The 23262-nt window shown below is 39.0% G+C and overlaps 1 protein-coding gene across 3 annotated transcripts in view; it reads left to right on the forward strand.

The window, feature by feature from the left end:
* Positions 1 to 23262, forward strand: part of LNPEP (leucyl and cystinyl aminopeptidase) — an 81151-nt gene that overhangs the window by 27149 nt on the left and 30740 nt on the right. For all 3 annotated transcript variants that reach the window (XM_075726162.1, XM_075726163.1, XM_075726164.1), the window contains exons 2-8: positions 2456 to 3296; positions 7573 to 7711; positions 13854 to 13985; positions 16178 to 16298; positions 16990 to 17144; positions 17496 to 17609; positions 20722 to 20853. In XM_075726162.1, coding sequence (XP_075582277.1) covers positions 2456 to 3296; positions 7573 to 7711; positions 13854 to 13985; positions 16178 to 16298; positions 16990 to 17144; positions 17496 to 17609; positions 20722 to 20853 — 1634 coding nt within the window. The remainder of the gene's footprint in view (positions 1 to 2455; positions 3297 to 7572; positions 7712 to 13853; positions 13986 to 16177; positions 16299 to 16989; positions 17145 to 17495; positions 17610 to 20721; positions 20854 to 23262) is intronic.

Below are 23262 nucleotides of genomic sequence, written 5' to 3' on the forward strand. Positions count from 1 at the left end.
CACATGCTCCAATGTAGAGACCATAGTGCTGTATCCCTGAACTGCAACCACAGCCTGAAGGCTGGAACATGAGCACTGTACTGGGAAAAGCCATAAGGACAGAAACTTCTAAAAGCTGCTTTTGCCTGGAGGTTGGAGTAGATGACCTCCTGAAGTCACTCCCAACCTCAGGTATCCTGTGACCCTACGATCCTATTCCTAGTCAGAGCAGCATGTTTACAATGGGACAAAGGGTAAGCAGGTAGATCCAAATTTCAGGAAACTCCCTGCCTTCATCCATCTCCATATTGCTTGTTCGGATTGACCAGTGCACCTTCCTCTTACTGACTTGTGGGGCAGGACTTTTTATTTTCTTTATTTTAAGGCCTTTGCAAAGAAATGTTCAAGGTTGATCTTTTTTAAAGTAACTCAGTAGCTTTTTGTTTGAGATGCAAGGTGCTGAATTCATGAAGCTATTATTTGTTTTGTAGGTATCTGAATAGTCTGTCAGTCTAACTGAAGTAAGTGGCAGGCAAGTATAATTAGAGGCTTAATACACAGATATCACACAAAGAGACAGGCATGGTAGGACATGGGCTAGAATAAGAATTCTTGCTCCAACCTTTTCAGTGTTACAGCTACTGACACTATAGTTTTCTGAGTTTGTGGCATTGAAATAGGAAGTCTTGATACATTTTAGAGTAAATGTTGAGGAGTTTGGTATATCTGGTTTGAAGAGATTCTTGCCATCTTTTCTTTAAGATGTTTTATTTTCATCTTTGACAATTTGAGCCATATGGAAACCTAACTTTAAAAGGAAAAAAAAAAGGAAAAAAAGGCTACTACCAAACCATAAATCTTCACCCTCCCAATATCTTCTGTTAGTCTGTTTCAACTTTTTAAGTCCTATCAAGCAGCAATATATAGTTATATTCCTGAAATTATTCATGTAATTTATTTCTGTATAATATTATCCTCAATTATTGGATGGGAGCTGAGCAATATAGATAAAATCAGTGATGTATTATTATAGGAACACTGATATTCTAGGCTGTATATAGATTGGCAAAAGGTACATTCTTGTCAGAAATTAATAAAAGTCAACCTACTTTTTAGTATGTTTAGATCCAAAGAAAAATTTATCTTTCTCATTCTGAAAATGTAGAATGTGGAGGATAGAGGCATGATGTGATTATTATTCAGTTAGCAGTAGACCTTCATGTCTGAAAAAGATTGGTTTCATTTCTGAAGCCTTGCAGTTGGACAAAAGTTTTGTCTAGTCCCTTAGATAGAAGCTGTGACAAGGGACTAATTCAAATTAACTGTAATTTCAAGGCCCTAAAAAGTTGGTAATAGGATTTCTTGGGGTTCTGGGAAGAGTAATCTCCATATAGATGGCTTTTCCATTTGAGTTGTTTTGCTCTCAAGACAGCTCTGTGGTGTCCTAACAGAAGCCAATCAACACCCTTTCTATGTTGTTTATAGCACTTTCAATTAAATACAGTATTAAAAAAAAGTTCCTTGCTCCTAAGTTAGCTACTTTTGGGTGTCCATGTCCCATTCCCTGTATACACTTATTTCCAACAGTGTTTTTAATTTTTTCCACTTTCCACTGAGCACATTAACTGAAAGATAACCTTTTACATAGTTATAGACGTGAGCAGAAGTTTGATTAAAATATAAATGCCCATAGAATATGAGGATATGCTTTTAAAATTCAATATGAATCTCAATTCTTCTTTTATGTTCAGTGATCTGTTATCTATTAAGGACAAATTTTATGGAGACAAACTGTCTGATTGGCACTGATTTAACTTCTTACTGTATGGATTGTTTAAAGGGTTGTATGAGCTAGATCCTAAATGAAGATGTCAGCTGGAGCTGTAATTTTTATACTGCCATTTTTATGTGAGAAATTTTTTTTTTATCTTTTTCATGGTGTGTGTGGAAAATGAAGCTTAAAAATGTCAAATGGACATCTTATTCGTGTAGCTGCCAGCATGTTGGCAGACTTTGTCCCCTGTTAAAGAAGTCAGTAACTAGCGTATTTGGAAACACCTCTAGAACTGTATTGGCTGCCTATGCTTTATCCCACAACATAAAGAATATTCCATCTTAACTAATTTAGTTGAATACAAATATAGTTTACTGGGGTAGAGGAAATGTAGCCAAGACACTGACAACAACAAACTGGGAGTGCTATTGTAGTGATATATCTGATCCCCAGTTATGGTGCAAGACGTGTGATTGAGTATGCGCAACGGAAGCATCCTTTTGAAGATACTGAATTGAAAAATTACAGTAGGCAGAAAAGTACAGAAGAGTTTTCTGGAAACAAACCTGAGAGAGAAAATTGAAGAGCTCTTGATCACATGTGCTGTAAAAGTGGTTCCTATTCTGTAATTCAGTAAACTATCTTTGGGGTATTATAATCATGCCTTTTGTTTATCAGGTAACATGGTCTTTTCTTTTTCAGATCAAATTCAGTTACCCAGGAATATGATTGAAAATAGTATGTTTGAAGAAGAGCCTGATGTGGTTGACTTAGCAAAAGAGCCTTGTTTACATCCCCTGGAGCCTGATGAAATGGAATATGAACCAAGAAGCTCCCGGCTCTTGGTGCGTGGCCTTGGAGAGCATGAAATGGATGATGATGAAGAGGATTATGAGTCATCAGCAAAATTGCTGGGGATGTCCTTCATGAACAGAAGCTCAGGTCTCCGGAGTAACATGTCTGTCTATAGACAAAATCCAAACGGATCATGTTCGGTGCCCTCTGCGAGGACCATGGTGGTTTGCACAGTTGTTCTTGTGATTGCAGTTTCATTAATAATGGCGATTTTTCTTCTTCCCAAATGTACCTTTACCAAAGAAGGCTGCCATAAAAAAAATCATACAATGGAACTAATATACCCTTTGGCAACCAATGGAAAACTATTTCCATGGGCAAGAATTAGACTTCCTACTGATGTGGTACCACTGCATTATGAGCTTGTCTTGCAGCCAAACCTAACTACTCTGAAATTTGCAGGCTCTGTAAAGATAGTGGTTAACATCATCCAGGTAACTTGGAAGATCATACTTCACAGCTCAGGACTCAATATCACCAAGGCAACCATTACTTCAGCAGGAGGGCATCAAGCAAAGCCAGTTGAATTCCTGGAATATCCATTGCATGACCAGATTGCACTTATGGCTCCTGAAGCTCTCCTTGTAGGACAGAATTATACTGTCAACATAGAATATTCATCTAATTTGTCAGATACCTATTATGGCTTTTACAAAATTTCTTATAAGGATGAGAATTCTAAGCAAAGGTATGCCTACAAATGCAGCTTCTCTCTTCTGTCACTTCTAGATTGTGCTTTGATAACAGAAATAATAAGGGTTGCTTTTTCTATTGGATGTTTCGTACAACTTATTCCTATTGAGCAAAATCAATCTTTAATCTCCTGATTAATCTACCTGAAAATTGTCTTTCATGGATGAGTTCATTAAGTCAGGGCAGCCAGTTAAATGTACTGCAGTACAGTGGTTGTAGATAGCTATAGTGTGGCTTTTTGTTTGTTTAATTCTTAGTTTCTGTCTTTGGAAATCCTTCTCACATCTCTCGAGTCCCTGAGTCTCAAGGCAGGGACTGGGGGAACAAAGTCCCACCATCATAGGAGAAGATCTGGTTCAAGACCATCTGAGGAACCTGAACATACACAAGCCCATGGGACCCAATGAGATTCATCCCACAGTCCTAAGGGAACTGGCAGATGTAGTTGCCAAGCCACTCTCAATCGTATTTGAAAAGCCCTGGCAGTCAGGCGAGGTCCCCAGTGACTGGAGGAAAGGGAAATATCACACTCATTTTTAAGAAGGGTAAATCAGTGCTTCTTACAAAGAAGATTAATGAAATTGCCACCCACCACCACCTACTTCAAATGGCCTTACACTGGTCACGTACTTAAGAGTGTTCATGCCTTTGCTGGCACATAATTGTCCATGTAGGTTTTCTAGAAACAGAGCGGTGCAATAAAAGAAGGACAGAAAGAGCAGTATGGGTCAACCCAGGACCAGCTGACAGGAAAGTAGTTTTGAAGGGCCACAAACCAACTGCTAAAGACATAAAACCACTTACCAGCTTGTGTAAGAAACGCTAAGATCTAAAGCTTAAAAAAAAAAAAGTTAAATGGAATGTTAAAGGAAAAAGCAAGACAAAACAATGTTATCAGTGTTACAAATCTTGGCAACAGTAGAGAGTTTGTGTGGAAATTCCCAAAATATTAATAAGTAGATTCTGTTTCCTGAAAGGGGAAGGCAGAACTTAAAATTAACATCACAAACCCAGCCTTTTACAAATTGACAAGACAGGCTGGAAATTATTCTCTGGGAAGAGGATCACACTGAGATTGTATGTATTTTCAGTTACTTAAAACAGACCCTTCATTGAGGTGTTGCAAACTTTTTCAGTGAGACTGCTTAAAGAATAAAACAGAAGTGTGGCAAACTTGGTCATAATTTTTCTCTCTCCAGTGAAATATGATAACTATATGCTGCTAATGGTTGAATTAAGTCCCTCAAAGATAGCTTATCCTTAAAAAAATAAGGAAATCAAGATACTCAGTGTAAAGATGATTTTATAGACTATTAAAAGCTGCGTAACATAAGAAAGATGTATTTCTCTTCTATTCTCTAAACAAAAACCCAGGATATTTTGCTTCAGATTTGGCAGAAATCTGTAAGCATTAACAACAGACATTAGAAAAATAAACAAGTTTTGGTTTAAAAGTCTACTCACAGTTTGCCTTTAAAACTCTGTTCATCTAGATCATAGTGTGTCTATGACATAATGCTGAATTGTACAATAAAGTAAGTTAGCTGCAGAAGTTGTTTTCAAATATATGCAAAACCTGGTGCATTCAGATGAGCTGTGGAACATTAAGTGGGCTCTTGAACTGGTCAGCAACTGAGATGAGGCAGGAACTCTCTACTCTTTACTCCAATGTGTTCCTGTTGGTCCTCACATGAGGTAGCCTAAGGAGCTTTCTTTCAGAGATCAAGAATTTTAAGAAATAAATCCGGGTTAAAGGATTGCTCATCTGTTTCAGTTTCCCTGCATCTCCAATGAAGGTGGATGTTTGTTACTGAGGTGCAAATGTTCAGATCCCCCAGGTAAAGTGCTGTTGATAAGCCTCTTACGAAAGGGCTGTTCCTGAGCATATACTAAAATGTCATAGTGTATGCACGATCATTAGAGAGAACCTGTTGCCACTTGGAAAATTGCTGGTAGGCTTCAGAATTCCATCATTATAACAAAAATGCCACAAGTTGTTGCTCTGTTGCAGAATGTGTTCAATAATAATCACAAAGGGTGTAGATTGCATTGGAAGAGCATAACCACAAGATGAAATGAAATAGAGCTAAGTAGCTTATCACAAACATTAAAGACATGCATTACCATGAAGTAAGCGGGAGTAAGAATACAGTAAGTGTAGAAGGCAAAAATCATTTGAATGATTAGCCTCTTTTTGAATTTCCATGTTTTTTCCTATTCTGATGTAGCTAAAGCTTTTTCTCCTTGTATTTACTGTAGTAGAAAGACAAAGTGTAAGTGTTCACAGAGGAAAATGATGATCTTTCAGTAAGTTCTTCAGTTTTTATCCCCCTTCAGTCCAGTGCTACCTGCTTTTTTTCATGAACAGGATGTAGCACATGCTTTAACTTGTATACTTTTAAGTTAATCCTGTTCAGATAACTGTTTGCTGATATCATCATTTCCATTGCCTTGTGTCGTGGTTTAGCCCCAGCCAGCAACTAAGCACCACGCAGCCGCTCGCTCACTCCCCCTACCCCGATGGGATGGGGGAGAGAATCGGAGGAGTAAGAGTGAGAAACACTCCTGGGTTGAGATAAGAACAGTTTAATAATTGAAATAAAGTAAAATAATAATAGTAACAATATAATAATAATAGTAATAATAATATACAAAGCAAGTGATGCACAATGCAATTGCTCACCACCCGACGACAGATACCCAGACAGTTCCCGAGCAGCGGTCGCTGCTCCCCGGCCAACCCCCCCAGTTTATATACTGAGCATGATGTCATATGGTATGGAATAGCCCTTTGGTCAGTTTGGATCAACTGTTCTGGCTGTGCCCCCTCCCAGTTTCTTGTGCGCCTGGCAGAGCATGGGAAGCTGAAAAAGTCCTTGACTAGCATAAGCAGTACTCAGCAACAACTAAAAACATCAGCATGTTATCAACATTCTTCTCCTACTAAATCCAAAACACAGCACTATGCCTGCTACTAGGAAGAAAATTAACTCTATCCCAGCCGAAACCAGGACACCTTGACTGCGTCTTCTATTTTTCAGTGGCTTTGTCTCTGTATGCTTAATGTCATACATGTTTTACAAATGCAGGCCACTTGGACAACCTCTGTTGTTATTGCATTTTCTGTATAAAACTCAAGCTATCAACCTGCTTTTGCAGGTTTTGCAGGACATTTTCTTAATGGTTTTTCTCCTAGTTTTGTTTTATTTTCTTTTGAAGATTTTTTTATATTGCCACAAAAATATTAAAATTATCAAATGGCAGAATAATTCAGTGTTGCCAGATGCAAATAAAAAAAAAAAAGTTGGGCCTTATTTATATTTTTATGCAGAACGGTTCTTTATTTTTTGTATTTCTTCTGTAAAATCTTGGGGTGAAGGAAAAAAGAAAAATAAACTTACTGCACCAACTTCAAGATTGTCAGTGAGGGGGAAGAGAAGAGTAAGAAGTTGAAAGCAAGCGTAGAGATTAATGTTATGAATTGTCAGCAGTGCGCCTCCTCAAAAAAGTTGTAGGTCCAAAAATGTTGGAGTCATGGTGCAGAAGAAAAGAAAAACCCCAAAAACTTATGTGTAGCTTGGCAGTAGGTTTAAAAAACAAAAAAACTATGTGAATCAGGGCTGTCTTGCAGGAGCAGACATTCCTGGAGATGCTCTCTAGGAAAAACTGTAGTTTCTGCAGCTAGTTAGTATCAAAATACTTGAGAAGGAACGCAGACTTTAAGAAGTTCTCGTGTGATATGACTAGCCATTGGATTAGAGACAAGACAGTGCATAAATTTACACAGAATCTATCTACTACAGTTAGATGAACTCTGGGAATATCTGCAGGAGAAAGCATGACAATTAGATGAAAAAGCTTCCTTGTAGTCCCATCTGCTGCTGAGGTTTCAAAACTTTCATTTACTGGGTGTGCTCACTAATTTAATTTTTCAGTCTCCTTTTTGTTCCCTCTTACTGGAAACTGGCTGGCTTATCTTTTGGTGATTGTTCTGTAATTGTGTTATTCCAGGTGTATTCTTCTTTGTTAAGAAAGCAAAAAACAGCCAAGCAGATTAGTCCTCAAATAAATACATTTTTGGGGTTTTAAAAACCGTTTTGTTAATGAAACATTTATTCTGACTGGACCAACCCTGTCATCTGCCATTCAGAACACTTATCCCATAACAAGCTGTTACAAGGTTTGGGGGGAAATGACTGTTCTGTCATAAATAAACTGACATTTATCTTTTTCATAATTCTTAATTTGCTCTTCTCTGCTCTTCCCATTAGGTGGTTTGCCGCAACTCAGTTTGAACCTCTGGCAGCAAGGTCTGCTTTTCCGTGCTTTGATGAACCAGCATTTAAAGCTACTTTTTTAATCAAGATCAGAAGAGATGAGAAACTTTCCACTCTGTCAAATATGCCAAAGGTACCTGCTTTTGTAGAGGAATTTTAGTAGAGCTGCTGCCTAGGTAATCTGTTTAAGTGCTTTTCATTGTGTTTTTGTTGCATTTAACATCCAGGGGATTGACTGAGCAGACAAGCTATAAACTGTATGACTTTATTATAAAACAAATTTCTCTTCCACAGAGACTTGAACTAAGTAACTTTGTAGAGAAAACAACTGTTCATTGCACTGCACAGTGTAGGATTTTATTGTAGGGACAGCTGAATGGCTATGGGAGGAATTCCTCTTGAATTTAAATGAGGCATTATTTTGCAGTTCTGTTGTTGGCTACATCAGTCTCAACAGCCCATAAGATTCTCTTTTGAATTTTCTATGTTTGCTGATACTGCAAATGTGCAGAATACTGGACTATCTTTATCAATAGTTTGTGTAACTAGCAACAGTCTCTGTGAAAGATATGCCTAATCTTGAAGGATGTGCTTTTGAGCCTAAACAAGGGTAAGTAGGTTGTGAATACAGAGTCAACCCCATAATATGAAAGGGATCTGAAATTCCTTCAGCTAGGTCTTTTCAGGCAAAATATAGTAAGAGCATATCTGAATTTTATGGTGATGCTTTATGCCATTAAGCCTTTGGAGAAACCTTTATAGAAGCCTAATTCATTTAGACAGACCAGCAAGACCAACTTACTACCTGGTCTGTGTCTGAACTAGGACCTCTCTGATCAAAACATTACCACTATTTATCACCCAACAGAAACTCATTTAATATTGACATTGATCTAGTCAGTAATGAAAAAAATTACACCCTTGGTGTTGGTGGGACGCACATGTACAGTGTGCAGTTTGGGTTCCAGAAGGCTGTCAAAAGCTCAGGTGCTGATGTAGCCACCCTGTTTTTGAAAACAAAACTAATAACTGCAACCTTGTGAAATGGTATCTTTATCATAGTGCACGAACTTTTATGTTCCTGGATTTGTGGTCATTCTCAACCATTACTTTAGCAGGATTGCAGCACTTTAGCTTATGTCCAGGCCTAAGATCAGTTTATTTGCTGATCTTTTCTATACTGAAAGAAGAAACAGACTCTGCTGTACAGCTCTCCTGTTTTATGTAAACAAGAAAGGGTGCTCACTCACTTTCCTCTGCTAGGAGTTAAAGTGGCTATGGCGACTTTCAACAGCTTCCATAGTTCTTCATGTACAAAAAGTAAACTATGGTTTACATTGCTGCATGTGTGCAGGAGACGTTGCTGAGCTAATTGCACATAGTTGCTATCCTATTCTTCAGTATACCTTCCACAGATGATGGAAACTCTGAAAGACACTGATGGGTTTTCTGAAAGACCAAGAGTATTTTTGTTTTCAGCTCTTCTACTGCACCACACTACCATAGAATGTTTACTGCTACCCTAATCCCAGTGTATTCTGTATGTTTTTTTGCTCTGATGACATCATTATTAAGAAGATGAGAAAGGATATTCTGTGACAATTTTCATCCCTATTAGTTGAGACAGAATTATCTGGTATACCTCTGGCATCTAGTGCCTTGGTTGCCAGCTTCACTGATAATGATTGGGAGATGGAGTGGAGGAAAAAAAATAACCATCAAGTCTTCTTCACTGTCATTTGTGGTTGGCTATTGAAGGAAAACGGTTGGGGACAATTCAAGAGCAAGGAGGGTGTTTCCTGGGGTTGCTAGATGCTGCTGTTTCGGTAGCAATTACCTGCCTGCTGCCCTTTAGTATGTCTGCTGTGCCCATTGTGATAATACACTTCTACAGAAGAATAAACAAGGGCCCTCACAGTAGCAGCAGGCATATCTACTTTCTTTGTTTTTTCCCACCATGTGTGCTTGTGCAGCACCTCCAAGCTGCCTTCTATGGTAAATGCCTTGTCGAGTCATTTAATCTAGCCTATTACCTTTCTTACTTTGCCCTATGATATCACTCAGATTTCATGTCTTTTGTGCAAGGTGTTTATGCAACTTTGCATGGACAGGAAGAAGTAATCTGGGAAACTGCTGTATGTGTTTGTGGCATTGGCGAGACTGTGATATTTCAGATTGCATCTTCCTGCAAACTCTGCAAGTGTGTCACTTGATGCAGTCAACAGTTAGTGTCAGTAGATACGAGCAGGCTTTTCAGCTTTCCTGAGGGAATGTGCAGAGAAGCAATTTGGAGCTCAAGCTCTGTGTTGCCAAGAATTGTGACTTAACTGGTCCAACAAACATGCCTGAAAGGGCAACTCTGCATTTCTTGCTTAGTAAGTTATTATTTGTTGCCAGAGGATCTTCCTCTAATTTGTCTGGAAATAGCTGACTCTCACACCTCAGGACATGTGAGTTAAACCTGAAAAATACATATTGTTACTTGCCTTAGTCTTGCATCTGCCCATAACTTCTGCCTTGCATTGGCAGTCCTGCAAAGTATGTGCCTGTGGGGTTCTGTGCTTAGGAAGGAGCTGCTCCCCTTCCCATCTGTCCCTGCTCAACTCCAAGTGCTGTCACAAAGCATCCAGTAGCTCTTCTGGTGCTGTCTGTGGATACTAATGTTGTGTACTTCACATGTGTGCACGATGAGGAATCATCCATACAGAGAAAACATGAGTTGCCTTTACTGTAAGGTCATTAATGCATCTCTTTCTTCCTCCTTACTTCATGACCCATTTACATTTAAGTTCTAGCCTTTCTTGCTGCAGAGTAGCATTCATTGCATTGCTCATTTGTCAAGGAGATAGGAAGCCACTTGAAAAATGGCTTGTACCCATTCTATTTGCAGTGATAAGTGGGTTGGTATTGCACATTTGTATCATCTTAAACATTGGTGTTAGGAATTTTCCTTATTAGTCACGTTAGATATATACTGTTTGCCTGCTCCTGTACTGCATAGAAAAACCATCTTTTTCCTACTCATCTTTCTCTGCATAGAAAAAACATCTTTTTCCTACTCATCTTTTTCTGCATAGAATTGTTCTTCCAATAACTTGTACCACTCCTGCACCTTTTAAATTATGTGTTGCCTCTCTTGCGTCTCTTTTTGGTGTTTTGATTCCCGCCTACTGTTTGTCATACCACTTGAATTACCTTCAGATCTGCTTCTTCATCTTCTGCCTTGTATACTGCATGTCTTCTGCTCAGCTATCTATAGGTGCCATAGGCAGAAGGTCATGTACTTCCTTCAAGCTGAGAATTCTCCTTCCTTCCCATCTTGTCAGGCTTTTCAATCATCTGGTTCTCTACTTTATAAACCCTTCTCTGTCTTGCTGCATTTGTTCTTGGTATCAGACCCTTTTCACTGAACTTCCTGTTTGTCCACTCTTTTTGTAAAGTTTACTGAGCTTGTTACAGTGAGAATGTGTTTAAGAGCATGTTAAAAATTTCATCTGCATTTTCTTTTGTTATTTTCATCTCTGTTTTAAAACTTTGCTGTTACACCATCTATATGATTGATAAAGATTTGAGAAAGGTTCCAGATGTGGAACAAAGATAATATTAAAAAAAGACATTAAAAGCAATTAAGTTGTATGTTTAGTGCTGGGGATCAAATGCAAGTTCTTGTGTCAAAAGAAAAGGTCAGGTTTAATTAGAATTTATCAAGAAGGTATAAGAACATACAGAGAAAGTGAATTGATAGTTTTGCTAATGGACAGTATCTCCAGGATAATTACTCATTTGTGTTTATACTACTGTCCTGGTTTCAGCTGGGGTAGAGTTAATTTTCTTCCTAGTAGCAGGCACAGTGCTGTGTTTTGGATTTAGTAGGAGAAGAATGTTGATAACACACTGATGTTTTAGTTGTTGCTAAGTACTGCTTATGCTAGTCAAGGACTTTTCAGCTTCCCATGCTCTGCCAGGCCACAAGAAACTGGGAGGGGTCACAGCCAGAAGAGTTGATCCAAACTGACCAAAGGGCTATTCCATACCACGTAACGTCATGCTCAGTATATAAACTGGGGGGGGTTGGCTGGGGAGCAGTGCTCGCTGCTCAGGAGCTGTCTGGGTATCTGTCGGTGGGTGGTGAGCAATTGCATTGCGCATCACTTGCTTTGTATGTTGTTATTATTATTATTATTATTTTATTGTTACTATTATCATTACTATTTTCCTTTATTTCAATTATTAAACTGTTCTTATCTCAACCCAGGAGTGTTTCTCACTCTTACTCCTCCGATTCTCTCCCCCATCCCATCGGGGTAGGGGGAGTGAGCGAGCGGCTGCGTGGTGCTTAGTGCTGGCTGGGGCTAAACCACGACAACTACAAACAATATTGTTTTCTTTTGTTTTGTCCCCCAACGTTATGCCCTGATAATTTGATACTGTGTAATTCCTCTTTTGTTGTATGAGATCCAAACATGCGGTCTGTTAATGGATTCAGAAGTGGTTCCTTTGGGTTTTGTAATTTGTCAAGACAACTTGCATGTGTGAATTACAATAAAATCCTTATTTTTGTGACTATATAAATAAAGAAATTAGGCACAAGAGTTTTTGTGCCTTAGTATGCTACCTGAACAGCATTTCTTGTATCAGTGAGTTCTCTTGTAATGGTACCCATTTTTATTTGCAAAGCTTCTTTTAATTGGCACGTTTTTATGATTTGTTTCATGTTTTTTGTCCCTGATCTCACAAGTGCTCTAGTACATGCTGAATTCTTACATTTTAGACTTAGCCTGGAGTAGGTATTCTGTTAGCTAATGTGGGCTCCCCATGCAATAAGTACAGGCTAGTGAGTTGATTCTTGTACGCGTAAAGAAATAAAACTGAAAAGTGAATGAGAAGATCATGTTGTATAGAGGTATATTGTGTTGGTGAGATCATTACTAGGATAGGCACACTTCTGAAAATAAACACTTAAACAAACCCCTGTTACGAAAAAAAGTTGTACAGATTCTTCTGTAATAACTACAGGCCTTGGTAACAAGCTGTGTTGGATGGAGAGACTTTTTAGTTTGTCCAAGAGAAGGTTAAATGTGAGTTAAATGTGAACTTCATCATTTTCTATAAATGAGGTGTTACCTCTTTATGAAGATGAGGCTGTAGTAAAAGCAGAAATTTATGAATTCACTGAAGGAATTCAGTGATGGCATTCTGTTCATAGACAGTGGTCAAACTAGATGATTATATTGATTATATCTTCAGGCTTAAAAATCTATTCCTCTTTAAGACTGACAGTTAAATTTTCAGTGGCAGTTAAATCATTGTTTGGTTTGAAATGATCTTGTCTAAAATTAAAGTTATTGTTGTTGTTTTTTAAATGTTTGTGGTTTCTGGAAACAAAGTTATTTATGAAGTTTCAGATGGCACATGAACTGCCATTCATGTCTCCAGACCTTTACTATTCTGCACTACAGTGGTTTTAAAGATTTTGCTTTATTCTTTATGTAATTTATGTTTGTGAAGAACTATACAGAAAAGTACTTTTAGGCATATAGCATGCCTTTCCAGGACTAATATTAATGAAAAACTTCTGTACTAAAAGTAATTTAAGATATACTATGGTATCTTACTTCAGCAGACTGAGCAGACAGTTACTTTTGGCAGTGTGTGTTTAAGATGGGCCCATTTTTGCTTTGAACTAACTGAAACTTTATGTTATGTCTTCACTTTTTAAAACGCAATCTCTTTTGCTTTGTAAGATGGTGTGTGAGGGAGTTTTTTGTTCTGTTGTTTTAAAATAATGAGTATGTCTGGTTACCTAACTTCGAAGAGGTGTCTGGGAAGAGAGAAATGTTTAACTAATGTAATACCAGTATTTTTAGTAGCCTATGCTGAACTGTGTCTCTGATCTAGCCTAAAGCTCTCTTGAATTAATGCTAATCTTTATGTTGACTTTGGATTAATATTGGGGGTTTAAGTGTGAACTAAATTAGATTGATGGTTTCTCCAACAATGCACTTGTCTGGCAATACTGTGTGATAAAAGCTTGACAAATAATTTTTGGGTATATAGGCTTAAATATTCCATGTCTTCTTCAGTTTTGTTACACTATGAGTAGCTTGTGAATATCATCTATCCTACTGAAAGATAAGCAAAATATAAAGATTTTCTGCAAGTTTGCTTATAAACTGTTCCTAGCATGAAGTAATTATTTGATTTGACATTGATTCCTTGCATGCCTTAGTGTTCTTTTGCCTGCATTGATAACAATGTTTTCCTTTCACCTGCAGAAAGCTACTACTCCTGTGACAAATGGAATTGTTCAAGATGAGTTTTTTGTGAGTTTGAAGATGAGCACCTACTTAGTGGCCTTCGTTGTCGCAGACTTGAAAAACATCAGTAGGGAAATTAATGGGAGTCTGGTACGTTTGTTCCACTTTAATTTCTCCCTCACCCCTCCCAAGCCAACAAGCCAACCAAAACAAAACAAAAAAATCCCCAAACCAATAAGCAAACTCTGTCTCTTTTAACTTTATTTATTTTCTTGGTTTTCTTATACTCATCATAGGTAGTGGACAAAAGCCATATGCTGTAGGTTGGACTGACTTCAGGGCTTACACCAGACTGAGAAGATTTTTACAGCAAGGGACTTGGCATCAGGTCTTGTTAACAGTGGACATTTACAAAATGTAAAATTCCTAAGAGCCTTTGGAGCTGGAAGCTTTAAACTTTTAGTTTTAATGCTTCGCCTGTGAGGGAGTAATATCATGTAAACCAAGAGTTGTTCAGATGATGTACAGAAACATTAGTTTCCAGGGAAGCCTAAATACTATTTCAAGCAGTGCTGCTTGTTCTATACCTGCAAAGATAACCTTCTTTTAGGAAAAAACCCCATGCCCTTCAGTAAAGAAAATTTATACTAACACTAAGTCTGCATTTATTTGCTTGAATACAATTGTAATTGTGAGGTTTTTGTTTTTCTAGTTGGTCCTGTTTGATCTTTGTCTTTTGCAGGGATATGGCCTGCGGGGTCAGTGTGTAATTAAAGTAACTAAAGAAAAAACATGGTAATATTAGGAGATGCTCCTTAATTATTTTAGGAGGTGCAGGAGTTTCATGTGAGCAATGATTTTCATGACTCTCTAGCAGGAACTGCCCCTTTGTGGTGAAATGTCAGAAGTGCCAATACCGACCTAGAAAGAGCCAGAGAGAATAGTGCTAGTAGCACTGCAGGAGAAGCAGTAATCTAATCTACAGAAGTAAAGATACTGGTCGATAGACTTTGATTGTGACTTGGACAAATATTTCTAATTATAGCTGAATAGGACAGACTGTTTGGTCTAACCTGAAAAGTTAGACCACTACTTTTTTCCGCCTCCCACCCCTTCATGACTACCAAAGGGGGCACCAAACACAAGGATCTAGCAATGTATAAGAGTACTTGCCAGCTTAAAGGGAGAAAGCATAAGAATGGTCATACCAAGTAACGCCAGAATCTAGCTAGTAGGTTGTTCTGTTGCCAACAGTGTCTAGTAGGCCAAGGGAGGCTGTAAGAAGGAAGCATATAATGACATTTTCCATGAAATATGTTCTCAAAATGTTTCCAGCAATTTTTGGCTGGGAGATTCAAAGAATCTGAGCTCACCTATTCACACAGAATAAGTTTATTATCATGAAAGTTATAAGATAGCTTAGAGCTGAAGTAAAGTTGCTTTCCGTACATAATGTAATGAGATTTTTCTCAACTCCAGAAGATCCTGAGGGGCTTTTATGTTTTGGTTTTGAGCTTAAAATTCTCAGCTAATAATACTTTTGTACTTCCACAAACACTAGTTGAGATCCTTACTGGTACACGCTTGGTTCAAACTCAAAAATTAACCCTATCCATCTATTTGAAATGTCATTTGCTTACTGATACATAGCATAGCAAGAGGGAAGGGGTTTTTTTGTTTGGTTGGTTTTTTAAATAGAACAGGAAAATTAGTCTCAAAATATTTTGTGTTTGTGTATGAAAGGGTGTCCTAAAGCTGGATCAGCCTGTAACCTGATCAAAGTTACTTTCTTGATCTAGCCCCTTCAACATGAATAGAGGGAGACTAAGCTCTCAATTTTTGTAAATGCTTCTTAGATCATGTCTAATGTGGCCCTAACTTAGACAGGGGAATGGATGGACTTTGCGCCAATGATTATTTCTTGAGGGATTTTCTTGCAGATCATAGTAGTGTTATCATACTGATAGCCTAAACTTACAGAGTAATTGAGGTATGCAGGGACGGGTCACTTAATAACTCACAAGGGAGTAAAAAACCACATGGATCAACTTCTGTTCCTGTAGACCCTTCTTGAACACCTTCCTTAAAGGTGTCAGCCTTGAATTGTTCTTGCATACACATTGGTCAATTGGATAGTCTGTCTGTATTTTGACTATTGAATAAGCTCTAGTGAAAAAAATGAACTCTTTATTGATAGCTTCATAACTTGTGTTTGTAACTTATGTGTGTACTCCCAAAACCTTGACGTATCCGTTTCAGGAACTTCTGCCAGCTCCTCTTTTACTTCTAAGGCTTTTGTAGCTATATGTTTCAAAATCTTTTATCTTCTCTGTTTGGACTAGGTATCTGTCTATGCCACACCACAGCACCTAAACCAAGTTGGGTATGCCTTAAACACAGCAGTGAAACTTCTGGAATTTTATGAAAAATACTTTTTAATAAACTACCCTCTTGAAAAATTAGGTAAGTTCTTTTGAACTTCTTTTAAACAGAAGAAGCAGCCCTAATCAATTCTGAGAAATGCAGGGGAATTTTCATTCTGAAAAGGTGTGCTTAAATAAAAAAAAGATAGCATAAAACATCTGTGAAATACAGTTCCTCCCAAATTATTAAAAAAAAAATCATTAAATGTTTGACTGAGTATTAAGTGATTCCTAAGCTGGAAAATTTTTGTGAGCTTTTGACACTGGATTGCTTATATTTGTTACATAACGTCAAAGAAATAATTCTGTGTAAATTTAACATGATGTGCCTTGGTAGGCAGCTACAGAGTTCTCGGTGTGTGAACAGTGTTGACCAGTGCAAAATCTGCAGCCTTACTTCTCTGCACATGTTAGTTCGACTGGAAAGATAATGAAATGCAGTCTTCTAAGATATTACTTTCAGTAGGGGCAGCCCCATTTCCTCATTACTTGCGTGCATACAAGATCTATAGGCAGTGTCTGTGTAGTGTTTTAAGTTGTTTGTGTAAGAGTACTGCTAGAGAAACACGGCTATAAATCTGAGGCTTCTGTGCTTGAGATGTGAGCACATGTCCACACCACAGGATTTAAATAATGAGGGTTTTAGGGATTATGTGATAGAATAGGTAGACTTGAAATACAGAATTGCTTTAACTAGCAGTTTTCAAATGCTTCTTTCAAATCTTTTCCAGATCTGGTAGCAATTCCTGATTTTCAGTCCGGTGCAATGGAAAACTGGGGCTTGATCACCTTCCGAGAAACAACACTCTTGTTCGACAGTAATACTTCTTCAGCAAGGGATAAAAAGTTAATAACTGCAGTGATAGCACATGAGCTTGCCCATCAGGTACTAGATTGGGGAGGTCATTGTTTAAATATGGTGGGTTGTTTTTTGGTGGTGTTTTTGTTTTGTTTTTTTTTTTAAATGCAATTGTGTCCTTGAATTCACCCGCAGCCCTCACTGTGACTGGGTTATGCATTGAATCTGTTGAGAATACCTGCAGGTACATTTGCTCCAGTACAACATGCAGAGTGCAGCTCTGTCATGATGTGCTTAGGGAGTTGTTCATGCAAAAGCATTACTGTGGTTTTGACTGAGCTTGGTTTTGCCACAAGATAAAGCTGAGGATGGATGGAGTGTTACTATACTCATTTGATTTTATTTCTGAAAAAGAATGATGGTTTTGTTCTTTTGTAGTGGTTTGGCAATCTAGTAACTATGGAATGGTGGAATGATCTCTGGCTGAATGAGGGATTTGCCACTTTCATGGAGTACTTTGCCATGGAGGAGATTTTTCCAGAATTACATTCAGTAAGTACTTTCTTCAGTTACACTTACTGTACCTTCATTAAGATCTGTTTTTTAATGCTGACCATAAAGGATTGATACTTATAGACTTTTATTGAAATTCACTTTGGGCACCATGTCTCCTCTGCTCTGCTGCTTTCATTATATTGGAAGTGGTTTTGCGGGGGGCCTTTGGGAGGGTACGTTGTTTTTGTGGTTTTTTTTTTTTTATTTTGGTAATAGTCTACATGCAGTCTCTGTGTTTTGTGTAGGTTAAAGCATTCTGTGCAAAATAGCAGGTGTTAAAAGGTGTAGGTGACTATATATCAAATTATAACTTAAAATCTTTATACAGAAAGTCCAGGCGTGTGGTTGACCAAGTATGTCTGTCTCTGCTATTCCTGATAGACTTAGGAAGCACCAGAGCTTTAGGTTACTAAGTATGCCTGGAGTAACTCCTGTTTTTCTATCATTGTGCTAGTTGTGTCTGAATCAGTTTGGGATTCACAAATCGGGGGACCTGTTATAAAAGTATCATATGGTCCCACCCAATGGATTCTGATAGCACTGAGTGTTGCATGAAGAGAGGCTTTGGAAGGTACCCAATTTATCGTTATAAGTCCGGTCGCGTTCAGTACACTGAACTATCACGATTACGGATTCACAAATAACGTAGGCACCTTTCGTCTAGTCGTGCTGCATGAACTATCACGGCCACACTTAAAGTGTCTGGTCGTGTTCAATGACCACTATCATGCTAGAGCAATAAATCAAAGCAATTTATTAAAGCAACAGACACACAGGTTCTTTGGATTACCGGTGATAAATTCACTGACTGCAAGGCACCTACGAGTACCAAAGTTTAGAATAACACAGATGCATCAAAAGATATAAAAGCGACTCTATAGAGGTTTGTAAGTTTCCTGCGGAGGCACTTGGTATAACCAAGTGTTAGATTCTTACCCAAAGGCGTCCCGATGGGGGGGAAGAGAGGCTCAGCCCGTCGACTGATCCCAGAGGTCAGAGTAGTACACGATGATGTCTTCCCTAACATCCCCTCTCCCTTAGGCAAATTTTATAGTATTTTTACACATTAGGTGGAGTTTGAGGGACTCTAGTCATACATACTTTTGTTACGATTGGTGTAAAACTTTCTCGCTTCGTTTTAAAGGTACAGGCCCAGAAAAATTCAGAGCGCAGGCTCGGTGAGGGGGGGTCTTACCTTGGAGGCGGGTGGGTTTTGAGATGGGAGTGTGTTCTAGTATTATAATGATATTATAATGAGTAAAAGTTACTAAAGGACAGCATTTTTGTCAACATCATGATACTTTGCTGACGCAGGGTATCACTTATGCAGCTTATCAGGACCATGGTGCCCTTTCGAGTTCCCTTATCACAGGGCTTGGCCGTGATGTCTCCACACCACTCCACCCCCTGGGCAGCTCCTCTCAGAATCAGCACACCAGGCTCCCCTGGGTTGCGACATCCAAGGTTACAGGCTTAGGAACTTCTGTTGGATAGACTCCTTGCATCCAGCTGCATTCCATCCAGAGAGCTTCTTCAATGCTGTACCTGTCTTGTAATCGTAAATCTACGTCTGGTGTCTAAGTCACCTCCAGCAATCACTTCACTGAGTTACACTAATAGTACAAAACATTTGTCCCACAGGTACTTCTGTTTACATATATGGCTAAAGAATAGAATCTTTTTGATATAATAATCTAGTGATCATTAAAAACTCACTTTTGTACTAAGTGACCTAGCTTCTTAGACTCTGGAAAACATGAAGGATTCAAACTCGATCTTTCCTCTCCAAAGAAGGGATACCAGCTACTGCTGTAAAGCATTCCTGTCACTGAATGCAGGCAAAGAAACAAAAATTAGTGGAACTAAATGGAGGGGGCAGTGGAGATACTAATTTTGCATCCTGGGCTCTGGAACCAGCTTCCAGGAGTATTTCTGTGATTTACATTAGTCATGGGACTAAAAACCTGATGTGTACTGACTGTTTGCTGGATTGTGGTGTTCTCAGCATTCTCACCAAGTTTTGAGTTCTTAATTCGCCCTTGTTACTACATTAAGAAACTTCGGTTGCTAACTTGGTTCAGTAGAATTCTTTCTTGGAGCTGGGTGTTTAAAAAGTTTTTCATTTGACCTAGCTTGGCTGTTGAGTTTGGCCACCGAAAGTATGTTTGTATAGCCATTCTGCTTGTTGGGTGCATGTGTGCTGAGGGGAGGACATAAAACTAGTCTAATCTTTCAACAAGGACACATCTAACACTTGTATACTTCATTCTGAAAGGTGCCTGACAAGGTGCCCTCTCCTTTCACCATTTGAGGGTGCCAAAATGTGTTTCGGTAAAAATAAAAAAATCACTCCAAACTGCATTCAAGAAGAACAGCTTTAAAATGTTAAACTTGAAAGGTTATCTTTATTGTATCATCCATAGGTCTTACCTACCTTTTTTTTTTTTTTGTAATCCTCTACTGTATAGAGGAAACTGTATAAAGAGTTGCTTGTTCAAGTCTTGATGAAATCAAATGGACAAATATCAGTACAGTCAGCTTCTTTTCAGTGTTCAGCATTGTCTCATTCTAGTAACAATGTATTAAATTCAAGTATCTTCATTCAAAAAGAAGGAAGATACTTTGGTACTAGGATCAGTAGGTAGGGTGGTGTTTACATTCACACAAACATCACTGCAGTGAGTAATTTCCCTAGATTTCATGCTTTAATATTAAAAGCATACTAAAGAAGTCATGCTTTTCTATTCTCTGCTTCCTGTAAATGAAGTGAAAACATTGTTGAGCCAAATCTCAAACTGGGCACATATTTACTTCGTAAGTACATTTATTTTCTCTAGTACCAATGATGCATTTGCCTGAGACAGGAGCTTAAGGGTCTAGATAATGATGTAAACTCAAGAGTGGGATTCCACTGCTTTTCCACTGCCATGGCAGGAAAAGAGTAGATTTTACAAATGCAACCCTGACAATTCTTTTGCTGCCTCCATTGGCAGGGAGGCAAGCAATGGCATGTTAGACGAATGGAAGAGCAAAGCAGAGACAACTTTTACTGCTTTGCTTACCCTGTATATTTTAGCTTCTCAGACACTTATAAATGTTTCTCTTTTAGGATGAAGATTTTCTTAATTTGATTTTCAAGGCTATGATGAAGGATTCCTTGAATTCTTCATATCCAGTCTCTTCTGCTGTTCAGTCTTCAGAGCAAATTGAAGAAATGTTTGATGCACTTTCTTATATCAAGGTAACTTTAAAAATATTAGGAAATATTTGGAGAAATATATATTAGCTATTGAAAACATGAATGTGGAATCATGAGTAAGTAGGCATGTACTGGCAGTTGTTGGGGTATAATCTACACCTAGCACAAACAACGCAGGATCTCTCAGTAGTCTTTCTGAGTGTCTACATAGCTTTTAGTTAGGAAAAGATTATGTATGTTGTCCTGGTTTTGGCTGGGATAGAGTTAAATTTCTTCCTAGTACCTGGAGTAGTGCTGTGTTTTGGATTTAGTTTGAGAATAACATCGATAACACACTGATGTTGCTAGGTAGTGCTTACTCTGGTCAAGGACTTTTTCAGCTTCCCATGCTCTGCCAGATGCACAAGAAACTGCAAGAGGCCACAGCCAAGATAGTTGATCCAAACTGACCAAAGGGGTATTCTATACTGTAAGACATAATGCTCAGTATATAAAATGGGGAGAGTTGGCCGGGAGGGTGCAATCACTGCTCAGGAACTGGCTGGGTATCAGTCAGCAGGTGGTGAGCAATTGCACTGTGCATCACTTGTTTTGTATATTGTGATGATGATGATTATTACTATTATTTTCCCTTCCTTTGCTGTCCTATTAAACTGTCTTTGTCTCGACCCAGGAGTTTTACTTTTTTCCCAGTTCTCTCTGCCATCCCACTCGGGATGGGGAGAGTGAGCAAATGTTTGTGTGGTATTTAGCTGCTTGCTGGGTTAAACCACAACAGTCCCTTTTGGCGCCCTTGTGGGGCACAAAGGGTTTTGAGATAGCAACAGATCTGACCAGAGCATGTTAAAACAAATTTGTGATAAGCATTCATTATATTAGTTTAATAGTCACTGGTCGCAATGTTGATTCATTTGCTCTCAGAGTTGTTGTGCTTGTTTTCAGAGTTGTGCTATTTAACACCTTACTTGCCACATTCCCTGTGGTGCTGTTTATCACCTCTGGGAGCTGGATTAAATTACCACTTTGGTGTACTGTTTAACACTGGTTTATGGTATGATAAAATTATTGGTCATGAGATTGTACTCAGCACTACCATCATTCCTGTACTTCGGGAGCCATTTCTCAGCAACTATTACACTTTTTACCTCTACTCCTTGGAGAACTGATCTATTGGGAAGACAGAGGGGGACACTTTCCCTGGCTCCTTCACCATCCCTTTCTCCTTCAGGATAGTTACAACAGCTCTTGAGAATTTTGAATATCCTTGGGATGGTCAAACAAGCATCCTCCTACTGCTGCATCTCCTGAATGTGGTTCAGGTCTTGTTGAGGGTTAAACAGCTATTTAAGAATATCATTCAGAGATCAACCCCTGCAATGGGCACTGTGGCCACTCCGACCCCTGCGACAGGCACTGTGGCCACTCAAACCTCAGCAACATGCACTGCAACTGCTCAAACCCCAGTGACAGGTGCTGCAGCTACTCCAACCACCATGATATGCCATGTATCTACTCAAACCTCCACGACAGGTGCTGCAGTGACTCTAATCCTAGTGACGAACACTGCAGCTACTCAAACTCCAGCAAACGACACTGTGGCTGAACTGGAGAACAAACCGGTGCCAGTATCAGTCACCCCTATACACAAGAAGATCGGCGCATTTAGTAAGGGATGAAGATGAACCAGGGCCATCAGGAGGAGGAAGAGACAGAACCCATAAATGAGACGGTAACCACCCAATCCCTATCCCTGAGTGAACTGCAAGATATTGCAAAAAGATTTCAGTGATCGTCCAGGCGATCACATTGTCACCTGGCTGCTCTGATGCTGGGATAATGGGGCCAGTAGCCTGGAATTACAGGGTAGGGAAGACAAGCAGCTGGCATCCCTTTCTAGGGAAGGAAGCATTGACAAAGTGATTGGAAAAGGGGCACAAGCCCTCAGCCTCTGGAGGCGACTCCTGTCAGGTGTGAAGGAGAGGTATCTCTTCAAGGAAGATGTTATATGTCATTCAGGCAAGTGGACCACCATGGAGAGAGGTGTCCAGTACCTGAGAGAATTAGCCATGTTGGAGATGATTTATAGTGACTTGAACAACAAGCAGTTATTCAAAGATCCAGATGAAGTCAGGTGCACGACCCGCGTGGCAGAAGTTTGTACGGAGTGCACCATCATTGCATGCAAACTCATTGGCAGTAATGATCTGGAAAGACTGAGAGAAACAGATGGTGGAAGATTTGGCTGGCCAACTCCGGCAATACAAAGAAAGTCTCTCGTCCTCCCTATGGGCCTGTGTCTCAGCTGTGGAAAGACTGTCCAAAAAACTGTCCTGAGAGTTCCAGCAACGCAAAGAGGATATGTCCTACTCCCCCCCTGTACAGACCACTATCTCAGCCATTAGGACTAGGCATCCCAATACCCAAGAGAGAGGATATAGTGGATGTGCACCA

This window comes from Pelecanus crispus, chromosome Z, assembly GCF_030463565.1.
Source record: "Pelecanus crispus isolate bPelCri1 chromosome Z, bPelCri1.pri, whole genome shotgun sequence".
NCBI classification, from domain to species: Eukaryota; Metazoa; Chordata; class Aves; order Pelecaniformes; family Pelecanidae; genus Pelecanus; species Pelecanus crispus.